This window comes from Lupinus angustifolius, chromosome LG10 (assembly GCF_001865875.1).
Source record: "Lupinus angustifolius cultivar Tanjil chromosome LG10, LupAngTanjil_v1.0, whole genome shotgun sequence".
In the NCBI taxonomy this organism is placed as follows: domain Eukaryota; kingdom Viridiplantae; phylum Streptophyta; class Magnoliopsida; order Fabales; family Fabaceae; genus Lupinus; species Lupinus angustifolius.
In genome coordinates this window covers 6,982,220-6,995,630 of record NC_032018.1, presented here as the reverse complement: position 1 = coordinate 6,995,630, position 13,411 = coordinate 6,982,220, and the positions used below count along the sequence as shown (strand labels likewise).

Genomic DNA, 13,411 nt, shown 5'->3' with positions numbered 1-13,411 from the left:
GCTGAGAAATTTTGTCACTGGGCTACGAATTGTGGAAAGGATTGAAAGACCACTATTGTTATACTGTGACAATAAATCAGCTGTGTTGTTCTCAAACAATAATAGGAGTTCGGCAAAGTCGAAACACATCGACATTAAGTTCCTAGTTGTAAGGAGAAGGTACAAAGTGGACAAATTTCCATAGAACACTTAGGCACTAACTCCATGATTGCGGATCCTCTCACAAAAGCTATCACACCCAAGGTCTTTCATGAGCATGCTGCTCACATGGGTGTTCTACAGTGTGAGGATATTTTGGTTTAGTGGGAGTTAGAAAGTGCACACATTTTGTTATGTTCTATGTAATTTCAGTATTTTGTATGAATACTTTGTATTCAAACTTCAGTTGATTAATCATTCAGTTTGGTATTCTGTCATTATACTTTGTACAATAAGGTTTTATGTTATTATTAAGGATCTCACTAAAGTTAAGTAGGACCAGTTGAAAATTGACATGTACAGATCATATTCATGTAATTTTCATGCTACACATTTCATGATGTATCTGTGTCATTTGGTTGTGTCAATGTTGGTGATCATTGTTGAATTAGTCATGATTAATATGGCGAAGTTCACTGTGATTCGATATGGAGACAGGACTAACGGACGGGATAATTTGGGTATGCCTAAGTCAAAATGGCAATATTTAAGCGCGCAATAAGGATAACACGTACAGAGAATCATATGTGTGACCAGTGGGAGATTGGTAGAATTTCTGACAATTTATGTCACAAATATAATTATGTAATTATGTTATGGTCGTTTTGTAATTAGTCAAAATATAAAATGATCTTCAGTTATTGATTTGGTGGCTAAGGGCATATGTGTCATGAAATAATAATAAGTGTAGATACCTTCAGGCAATTTCTGATTTGATGAAGGGACTGAATCAAAATTATTGCAACTTAAGTAGTAACCACTATGGGGTTACTTTTATGGGTTATGGTCCCCATTTGTAGAGCAACAGGTTTTCAGGTGTAAAGTTGTGGAGAATAAGGTAGGATGAGGATAGTGTTATCCAAAAGGATATAACACTATCAACTCATCCATTAGGCATATATAACATAAGGTAACCATAAGGCTCCTCTCCTAACACAACACAAACTCTCAAGCTTTTGGTTTTCTCATTCCCCTCTAGAGAAGAATAAGGAAAAACCATTCAGGCTCTAACATCTGGAAGATCATCGCACCCTCATACCTTCGAGATTCCGGAAATGGCTCAACAAGGTATGTTCTTCATCTTCACCATGAACTCATTTGGTGTTTCTTCGGTCTGGACCATGGTTGTTCCATTTGGGTTTATGTATGGGCATAAACATTAGGTTATGGGAACAAAGCCATGGTCATAAGGACTTTGGCGTTTAATCTATGGATTTCGGATGGAGATATTCTCCAACATATTCAAGTGTGAAGTCCCATATTGGATATGCGGGGAGGAGTGAAAGACTTTATAAGTAGAAAAGGCCCATGGAACTAATACCTTAAGTTTTTGGTTCAAGACATGGTGTCTCACTTGTGACTTTCCACTCTTCACATATCCCTGTAACAATGGAACTCCGGTCGCAGTCTGGTCCAACAAGTATGAACACCAAAATTCTCTTTAACTCCAATGAAGTAGGTTATGTGGAAGGCATGAATAGGACATTAAGCAACAACACACAAGGGAGAGGAGGTATGAACAGAGAGAACACATATGGAAGACATAGTATACTTTGGGGTCTTTGAACATAGATTAGAATTAGATTACACAACGTTTTGGGTGTCTTATTTTGGTTATATGTGGGTTGATAACAACAACAACTTTCAGGTTGGTGGATTAGGATTCATACAGGTGAATCTTAATATGTCAGGATATAAAGACGAGCATTTTATTCTAGAATCATAAGCTCGATAAGTATTCTATGTCGCTGACCCGACTGATACAAAATAGTCCATTGTTCTTTTGACTAAAAAATAACCATCAATAATAATGATGACCAAGATCACAAATATATTGATGCGTAAGATGATTCTTTCTTGGGAATATCACAATCACATTAGAGTGTTCCAACTACAAATGATGGTTTATATAGGATTGTTGATCATGATAAGGGGATTTAGATGAATCTATATTTTATTCCAAACGAGGATAAATCAAGTCTCAATCGATCAAAGAATTGAAAAATAGTTTAAGTAGGTGTTGTTGGATTTATGTATAACTTAATTTTAATTCTATTTGTTTAGAATTATAGAACCCTTACCAAAACATTGGCACACATGTCACTTTTGGGTTGTAAAGAGACAATATTTTGGTATTGTCACGCGGATATATAACTAATATAATAGTTTTGGATATATATTTGTCGTTGGTATGTATGATTTTAGATGTCTTTGATTTATATATAAGTAGTTAATAATATTATATTAAATAATACTATTGGTAGCTCCATTAACAATTGCTTGAATTAGCATTGTAGAAATTGGATATTTAACTACACTCACTCAAATGAATGTTGTTAAATGTCTACTTTCTGCATGACATGATTTTGAATAAGAAAAAATTTAAGGATTGGTAAAGACAAACTATGGACAAGGAAAAATCAACAACAACAACATGAAGACTCAAGTTCAAGCTTCAAGAAAATCAATAAACACTAAAGAGTAAATTTTTATTTCTTTAGGTCCTAATACGCCTAAGTTGGAAGAACCTAATGATAAATCTCACATATTAGAATGATGAATATGATGCATATGAGATATTCAGTCATACATGATTTAAGTACATTAGCATTCATACATGATTTTGATGCATTAAACTAAGTTGAACTTATATCATTTCAAAATCATGCATCATGTATTAGTTAATCATATTAGAGGTTCATGAAATATTAATTAAGTATTTTAAGAAAACAATTAATCGATTAAAGTTACAGTTAATCGATTAAATCTTTGCAGATAATGTGAGTAATTGTGAATTGTCTTTTGGAGAAAGATTTTTAAAGATGATTTAAACATATGTTCTCATTAATGAAAACGTGGAACTATTGTTAAGTAAAGAAGAATTGAAAATATGAATTGAATGAAGATGAATTTATAAGAATCCTTAGGTTAATGAATTTACAATAAGGACAAAAATGTTATTGAGCAGTGGGAATATCAGTATATCACTATGCAGGAGAAATTCTACATACTCTTAGAATATCACTATCCATTAGAAGTATCATAATATGCCACAAATCAATAATCGATTTTGAAATAATAAATATGATTGTAGGGTATGATTTGAAATTGCTTGTTATGATCAATTATTATAATCTCACACTTTATTTTTTGGACATCACTTTTAAAATGTATATATAGTACAAAGTCTTGATGAGTCAAAATTTGAGAGGATTGACTTTAATTGTGAAAAATTAATATTTCAAAATTTGCTAACACATACATATTTATCTTACTAGTTATGAAAAGTATATTTGAGGTTGTAAATTAAAAATTAATATATCCAAATAGAAACTAACATTCTCGAAATTAAAATATCCATCAATGACTCCATCAATGTTATTTTCAATCCTCCATATCATAATCTTTTATAACATGTCAAATACATCATTGACCTTGTTAATCTTTAGATTTCAAGAATCTGCTTGGAATAATATTAGTGCCCTCGTGAGCTTTGCTCGGAAGCAAAGGCACACCACATAGAGTAATATATCTAAGCTTTTCTCTTGCAAGTCCTATTTCCTTAACTTGGCATGACATGAATTATTGTCATCTCCATAAGTTGCATGCCATCAAGTTCTTTTTCATCACAAAAAATCATTGTTTTCTTCAAAGGGTCTTTCCCTCTCATAATCAAAAGGATTTTCTAGATGGTTTAGACTTCTATCATTATAAATTAAAATTATATGCATCTTATTCCTAGCATCTTTCCATTTTTATAATTGCACTCATCATAACGTGTCTCAATATGACTATCATAGTCACAACTCAACTCAGATATTCTATTGTGTTGGGAAGTTTCCGCTCAGAATTCTTATAAATAAACAGATTGAGTTATAAGAATGCTTAATCTATATCAAATATTATATAGATCCAGTTTTTATCAAGCATCATCCCCCGTTTGTCTCACTTAATAAGTATGTGTGTCGTTACATATATATTGTTTGCTATTTTATTCTATTTGCATCATAAAAAAATTTAGAAATAATTCTGAAGTGTAGCACATTGATTAAAAATGTAATAGTAAATATTCATTTCAGTCACTCATATTTTTTGACTTTACTATTTTTGTCCCTAAAAAAATGAAAACCCAAAATAATTCATAAAATTTTAAGTGTGTGCCAAATTAGTTTTTAGGGTCACATTAGTCTGTACCAAATGTCGTACAACATGCTAAAAATAGATAATTTGATTCGTATTTAAAAAAATTTAGGAGCATTTTGATTTTTTCAATTTTTGGATAATCAAACTAATAAAGTCAAAAAACAAGAGGAACTGAAATGAGTATTTATTCAAAATCTAAATTAACCCTTCATCCTATACAAAAATAATTTTCCAGTTTTATCAAAGGGGAAAATAAATTAGAAAGGCTAGATTTGAAATTGTTATGGGACCACTAGTTAAGTGAAGGTGGTGAAGTGGAGAATCTAAGCCGTGAGCAGTTATAGGGAAGAATGGAGAGTGAATGAGAGACACGTAATGAAGGTGTGTTGCTGAGGTAGTGACATTCTTCATCATGCATGGAATTTGGATTATCTCATAATAATCATAAATGGCTTCACATGATGATCCAAAAAAAATAGAAATGTTTTATATGGTTCATTCGTATATGAAACTAAGTATGAGATTAGTTCTTTATTTATAAGATAATGAGATATTATTAATTATACCAGAAATAATATTAAAAGTTTCTTCACCTGTTATTAAAGAGACTATTTATCTTCAATATCAAAATGAGAATATCTATGCAATTGTTGAAGGGTAGAAAGCTTCTTATGTGGTAGAGTAGTCTAACTTCTCTTCTTAAGTAAAGAATTTTTCCAATTTGACTTAATTTGGTTATTAAAATATTATTTAGTTTATTGCTAATATATCTATTTTGTAAAGTTGTGGATTAAAAAGTTAATAAAATTCTTATGTCCAACAGTAAGAAGGAAGCAAAATCTACATAACAATTAAGTCAATATTGAAACTGGGAAGTGTGTGGTTTGAAAATAACGAAACATTTATTCAAATAAACTTTAAAGTTCTAGCTTCTTTAAAAATCCTTCTCCTCCTATACACACTTCTTCATATATACTTTTATCTAATTTGCTAAGCATGCTTGACCAAGCCAAAACAACTTCTTTTGTATGTGTGCCTGACTTATATTATTATTATTATTATTATTATTATTATTATTATTATTATTATTATTATTTAAAACTCTCAGTGATTTTAGTATCTTTCTACCATAATAATTTATATTCAACCAACCATGGTGATTGAGGAAAAACGAAATACGAAATGAAAGAGACAATATAATGTATCCCTTCCAGAATAAAGTCCTAGTTCATGAAATTGATGGGAAAAAAACAATGAACATGTATGAGGAAGCAATAAGCATATACATACATGATTGCCCCGTCCATGTATATCCAAAAAGAGCTATGTAGATAAATGGCATGCAATGGACACCTCATATTTGTCAATTTCAACACTCGTCAACATGCATGGCACCAATTCTTAAGAAGATGATCTATAAATATGACTGATCTTAGTCCCCATTTTCATCATTGAGTGCAATCTAATATAATTAAAAATGGCTAAGATGAGAGTGAGATTCCCAATGTTGGTGTTGCTACTAGGAGTAGTATTCCTCTTGGCAGTGTCAATTGGTATTGCTTATGGAGAGAAAGATGTGATTAAGAATCCTGAGAGGCCTGAGGAAAGACAAGAGGAGGAGCGTGATCCAAGACAACCACCACGTTCTCGCCAGCAGGAGGAACAAGAAAGAGAGCATAGGAGAGAGAAGGAGCGTGATCGTGAGCCTTCACGTGGTAGGAGTGAGAGCAAACAAAGCCAAGAGGAAGAGCGTGAACGAAGGAAAGAACATGACAGGGAGAGGGAGCAAGAACAACAACCTCAGTATGGAAGAAGACATGAGGAAGAAGAAAAAGGAGAAGAAGAGGAAGAGGGGCAAGCAAGGAGACAACGACCTCAAAGAAGAAGGGAAGAGAGAGAACAAGAGCAAGGCTCTAGCTCAGAGTCACGTAGGCAGAGTGGTGATGAGAGAAGACACCGGCATGAGAAGAGGGAGCAGAGGGAAGAGAGGGAGCAAGAGCAAGGATCTAGCTCAGGCAGACAAAGTGATTATGGGAGGAGACAACGCCATGAGGGGAGGGAGCAGAGGGAAGAGAGAGAGCAAGAGCAAGGTTCTAGCTCAGAGTCACACAGACTAAGGAACCCTTATTATTTCAGCTCTGAAAGATTTCAAACTCGTTACAAGAATAAGAACGGTCAAATCCGTGTGCTCGAGAGGTTTGACCAGAGAACTAATAGACTTGAGAATCTCCAAAACTACCGCATTGTTGAGTTCCAATCCAGACCGAACACTCTAATTCTCCCCAAACACTCTGATGCTGACTACATCCTCGTTGTACTCAATGGTAATTTTTATCAAGGTTTTAAATAGAGATCATAGTTTTGGAGACTATCGAAACCATGACATATCGACATATATGGCAGTCACGAACCTAAATTTTAAACCTTACTTGCTACTAGTATTCATTTCAAGTGATTAATTAATGAGAATAAATTATTTATTTTAGTCATTATTTGGGATTTTAGGTAGAGCCACCATCACAATAGTGAATCCTGATAAAAGACAAGCATACAACCTTGAGTATGGTGATGCTCTCAGACTCCCAGCTGGTACAACTTCTTATATCCTTAACCCGGATGACAACCAGGATCTTAGAGTAGTCAAACTCGCAATACCCATCAACAATCCCGGCAAATTTTATGTAATGTTCTTTCTCCTATCATATAATCTTTTATTAGTATGTCATCTCACTTTCTTTCACACCTATTGCATATCTAACACCGTCTAATTTTAATTTCTTCATCCTTTCTCTCTGACTCTATATATGTATAGGATTTCTACCCTTCAAGAACTAAAGACCAACAATCCTACTTCAGCGGCTTCAGCAAGAACACTTTAGAGGCCACCTTCAATGTATCACATCTTATCTACGTTGATTGCTTATTTATTTATTTAGTATATATAATAGTGGTCATGTGTTTGTTTGTTATGATTTCATATACAGACCCATTATGAAGAGATACAAAGGATTCTTTTAGGATATGAGGACGAGCAAGAAGATGAGGAACAAAGGCGTGAGCAAGAGCAGAGCCACCAAGATGAGGGAGTGATAGTGAGAGTGTCAAAGGAACAGATCCAGGAATTGAGAAAACATGCTCAATCTTCATCAAGAAAAGGCAAACCCTCTGAATCTGGTCCCTTCAACTTGAGAAGCAATGAACCCATATATTCAAATAAGTTTGGCAACTTCTACGAGATCACCCCTGATAGAAACCCACAAGTTCAAGATTTGGATATCTCTCTCATCTTCACAGAAATTAGTGAGGTATATTACATATATCGCATCGCAAATAACCATACACACAATTCCTTATACTTATTCACTAGTGTTGCATCTTAGACAACAATACTAATACTAATGACTTGGTTTTGTTTATCTTAGGGAGCTTTGTTGCTGCCACACTATAACTCAAAGGCCATATTTGTAATTGTGGTTGATGAAGGTGAAGGAAATTATGAACTGGTGGGTATAAGAAATCAACAACGACAACAAGATGAGCAAGAAGTGGAAGAAGTGAGAAGCTACAATGCTAGATTATCAGAAGGTGACATTTTGGTAATTCCAGCAGGTCATCCACTTTCTATCAACGCCTCCTCAAATCTTCGCTTGCTAGGATTTGGCATCAACGCTGATGAAAACCAGAGGAATTTCCTTGCAGGTACAATAGTACAATTCAACACGATACACTATAAATAATTATATCTTACTTTAACATAAACGAGTAGCTTAAAAGATAGATACACAATGTTAAAATTGACCGCCAGATCACCAACTATATCCTTGAACAAAGCCAATGCGAGGACAAAGTCTACTTTTGGCACGAACACCTCAATATAAAAAAATATGTTTGCTCAATGACTTTGGTTTCCGTGTTACTAACTCATTGTTATGTTTGGAAATTATTGAAAATTGAAAGGTTCTGAAGACAATGTGATAAGGCAGTTAGATAGAGAAGTGAAGGAGCTCATATTCCCTGGTTCTGCTGAAGATGTTGAGAGGTTAATCAGGAACCAACAACAATCTTACTTTGCAAATGCTCAGCCTCAGCAACAACAACAACAAAGAGAGAAAGAGGGAAGACGTGGAAGAAGGGGTCCCATCTCTTCCATTTTGAGCGCTCTTTACTAAGTTGTTATTAAAACTACTATTATGTAAGAGGTCATAATGATCCACGAGACAAAATAAAACTATAGTTGTACCTTTGATCTATTGCTAATAAAAAATCAACCTTATAAGTTTTGCATGCAATGCCCTTCATATATCTATTTGTGTTTCACTAACTTAACTAATATAGTTATACATATATTTATTGCACTCCTCCGTTGATATTATATTTACTTCTCACTTAAAAGAAGAAGACTTTCACGGACTTCTCAACTAAATTATCATAATTTCAAAATGAATCCAAGATAAAAACACAGATCATTAGCACTGGAGCTTTTTTGTTTTAGTTTCTTGTTTAGAATTATCTTACTTAATATCTCATATTATCATTGGAAGGTTTTGTTTAATTTTAATTGTTTTTATTTAATTGATTATTGTATATATTAAGCAAATGTGTTTATGTACTAATTAAATAAATTTGACAAATTATAAAAGATTAAAATTAGGTAAAAGAATGTAAGAAATAATTACATTGATATGAATTGTTTTATTATATATATATATATATATATATATGATGGAAGAAATCAAAATCTCATCATGTTTTATACATTTATAAACCAAAATCTCATCATGTTTTATACATTTATAAACCAAAATAAGAAGTTCATCAGATGATTCTTATTTTGCAAGAATAGGCTAAATCTTCAAGAAAATCAACAGAGGTTTAAAGAATCATCATTCACAAATCTAAAGTTTTTTTTTAAATTATATCTTCAAATATTCTAATATCAAAATGATTGCACCACCAACATTTACATAACAATTATTTTCTCCAAAAACTAACTTATGCGCAAACAACCATCATTCACAACCCTTCTAGCACAGTGAATGAATTGCAATACCAATATGTATGAATATTTGTCAAGTGTAAACGTATTTAATATTCTTTTGATTTAATTTAGTAGTAAAAGAAATCATTAATTATATGATGATAAATGATATATTAGGAAAGCATATCATAAACTTGATGCAAAATAAAAAAGTAAACATTCCATTTTAATATCTTTAATTTTTAACCTAATAATAATCTCACATGTTAGAATGATGAACATGATGCATATGAGATATTCATTCATATATGTGCATTAAATTAAGTTGAACTTATATCATATCAAAATCATGCATCATGGATTAGTTAATTATGTTAGAGGTTCATGAAATATTAACTAAGTATATTTAGCAAATAATTAGTCGATTAAAGTTACAGTTAATCGATTAAATCTTTGCAGATAATTGAGTAATTGTGAATTCTCCTTGGAGAAATATTTTTAAAGATGATTTAAAAATATGTTCTCATTGATGAAAATGTGGAACTATGGTTAAGTAAAGAATAATTGAAATTATGAATTGAATGAAGATGAATTTATAAGAATCTAGGTGAATAATTTACAAGAAGGACAAAAATGTTATTGAGCAATGGGAATATCAGTATATCATTATGCGGGAAAATCCTACATAGTCTTAGAATATCACTATCCGTTAGAATTAATAGAAACTAACATTTTCGAAATTAAAATATTCATCTATGACTCCATCAATGTTATTTTCAATCCTCCATATCATAATCTTTTATAACATGTCAAATACGTCATTGACCTTGTTAATCTTTAGATTCCAAGAATCTGCTTGGAATAATATTAGTGCCCTCGTGAGCTTTGCTCGGCAGCAAAGGCACACCACATAGAGTAATATATCTAAGCTTTTCTCTTGCAAGTCCTATTTCCTTAACTTCTCAACAAAATTCCAATAACTTGATTTTTTTTATCGTTATTGGCATGACATGAATTATTGTCATCTCCATAAGTTGCATGCGATCAAGTTCTTTTTCATCACAAAAAATCATTGTTTTCTTCAAAGGGTCTTTCCCTCTCATAATCAAAAGGATTTTCTAGATGGTTTAGACTTCTATCATTATAAATTAAAATTATATGCATCTTATTCCTAGCATCTTTCCATTTTTATAATTGCACTCATCATAACGTGTCTCAATATGACTATCATAGTCACAACTCAACTCAGATATTCGATTATGTTGGGAAGTTTCTGCTCAGAAGTCTTATAAATAAACAAATTGAGTTATAAGAATGCTTAATTTTATAAGAATGTCTTTACAATGTATAATCAGTTACTCAAATGGGTGTAATCGATTACCTTGTTCAGTTTTTGTTGGATAACTTGTTTCTCACTCATGTAATCTGTTACTTAGATCCAGTAACTTGTTACACAATATTTTCAAAATTGTTTTCATTTATACTTTAGTTTTCATTTTTCTTTTAAAATATTTTTTAGAATTAGTAGGAATTTTATATTATAGAGTATAAGGATAGAAGTACCTATAGACTTTAGACTCTAATTCCTTGAAGACTTATCTTCATAGTCTTCATAAGTATTCTTCCTTTTCTTCTTTATGTGATGTTGGTGTCTTCATCAAAACCATGTCAAGGTTAGGAGCAAGATATTCTTCACAATCTCCCCCTTTTTGATGATGACAAATCAATATCTTCTTGACGGCGTAGTTTTCTGAGAGTAGCATATTTTGTGATATTTTGACTTGACTTGAGTATGCTCCCCCTATTTTGTATGCTCCCCCCTTGATTTGAAGTTGTGCCTGAGAAAAGTTTAAACAGAAAATATTTTTCTCCCAAATTTTCTCCCCTTTTGACTTCATCAAAAGAAGAAAGGCCAAGAGGCCAACACACATACAATATGTATATAGCAAACACAAAGGTAACATAGCATACAACTTAAACAATTGTCATACATTGTTCAAACATAACCAGAAAAACTACAACAACAAATTCTTCACAATTATGCAATCATTATAGATAGAAATCCTAGACAAAAAAATACTCTAAGACTCAGACTTAGTGCTATCGTCATCAAGGTCCATACTATTGATCTTATAAGAAAGACTTTGAAGTTCGAATTGGACTTGTTGATTTTGAGCATCAAGAGCATCCATTCGATTAGAGATCTAGCCTCGAAGAGAGAATAACATGTCCATGATCATCTGATTAGTAGGCATGGCAGAAAATGAAGAAGACTCATCATGAAAATCAGAAGGTTGATGTTCAGGAGGGTTAGTAGAGACATTTGGATCAACAAGTGCAGCTTGTCTATCACTTCGATGCTTATAGATTTTGTCAATGGGATCTCGAAAGAAACCCATTTTGTGGATCAAATCCACATCAATCTTACAATCGCATGCATCAAGTGTGACTTTTGATTCACTAGTAGTGGATACACCAAAATGCTCAAGTACTTTGGTAATGAAGATTGCTTAAGGCAAATGGTTGTGAGTCTCTCGTACATACCATATTTGTCTCATTACTGTTACAGCCCAATTGCTTGAAAGGTTATGCTTAAGAGCATACATCAATTGTAGATCCATGTCATTAATTTGAGAATGATTTGAAAATTTTGGAAGAATGACATAGCTAAGAAAGTAATGAAGCAAACGATCTTTGAGATTGAGATTTCCTATAGCGAGGATATCTCTACTTTTTACAGTTTCACATAAAGTCAGTTGCTTACGCATTTTTATTTCCCGTTTAGAGAATCTACACATAGAGTAGTAGAACTCTTTTCTATTATAGTTATCCCATTCATATGCAAGACCGAAATCTTTTATGCTTCCTTGGTAAGGTATATTACAACATATTGAACTGAAGGTTTTAACATCTAAAATAATTTATTTTCCTTTCACATAGGATGTTAAATGATTCTTCCCAAAGTTCAGGATAGTAGGCATTTGATTCCTCACAGAAATCAAAAAGATCTTTTTGCCTAAGTAGAATAGGGAAATGGAAATCTTTAAACTCAAAGTTACTTACATTGCCATACTTAGGAGGAAATATTGATCGACCAAGGAAATGCTCTGAGAAAACTTTGCATTGTTCATCATAGGCGAGAAGACATGCCAAATCCAGAGGGTTAGCTTCAAAAGATGAAGTACCTTGCTTCTTTTGAGACAAACTGGTATGTTGCTTTTTAGCTCTTGATGATGAAGCCATTTGATTGAAGTATTGAAAAATTAGGTTTTTGAGGTTTGAGAGATTTGGATATTTTTGGTTTAGCCCACTAAACACGAAATTTATGGAATTGAGGTTTTTAGAGGAAAATTAGGGCAAACACGAAAAGAGAGGTTTGAGGAAGAAGAAGAAGTGTTTGAAAAACGAGGAGGAAAACTTAAATACTGGTCAGAGTAATCGGTTACTCAAAGTGAGTAATCGGTTACTCAACATAGAAAATTCCCAGATTTCAAACAGCAGCCTTAGGTAATCGATTATGCATATGGGTAATCGATTACTGAAAGTTTCTACCTGATGCAGTAATCGATTACTCTCTAGAGTAATCGGTTACTGACCCCAGAATTTCGAATTTTCAGGCATACTGACGCCTGATAATTGATTATTTTCATAAAGTAATCGATTATATACCCCATAAATGAAAATTCTAAACAAAATTAAGCAATAGTAAGTACAAGTAGGCATTAGATAAACATAATGAAGCAAACATATGATCATGTATAAACATTTTAAGACAAGTGAGCTTCATCAAGTATGCCTAATTCTCGTCTGATTTTATAAAAAAGATCTTTTGTCAAAGGTTTAGTGAAAATATCTGCTAGTTGGTCATGAGTATCAACAAATTCTACAGACACATCTTTATTTTGGACATGATCCCTAAGGAAGTGATGTCTTATATCTATGTGTTTGGTTCTAGAATGCATTACTAGATTCTTTGTGAGATTTATAGCACTAGTATTGTCACATTTTAGGGGAATGCAGCCTAAGTCTAAGCCATAATCTCATAATTTTTGTTTAAGCCACAACACTTGGGCACAACAACTACATGCCGCT

The 13,411-nt window shown here is 32.6% G+C and overlaps 1 protein-coding gene across 1 annotated transcript; it reads left to right on the top strand.

The window, feature by feature from the left end:
- LOC109358950 (conglutin beta 5) lies at positions 5,782-8,625 on the top strand. The gene is made up of 6 exons (XM_019603462.1): positions 5,782-6,665; positions 6,847-7,022; positions 7,154-7,234; positions 7,326-7,646; positions 7,764-8,040; positions 8,299-8,625. Exons 1-6 carry the CDS (start codon positions 5,819-5,821, stop codon positions 8,508-8,510), a joined length of 1,914 nt encoding a protein of 637 aa, XP_019459007.1. The 5' UTR covers positions 5,782-5,818; the 3' UTR covers positions 8,511-8,625.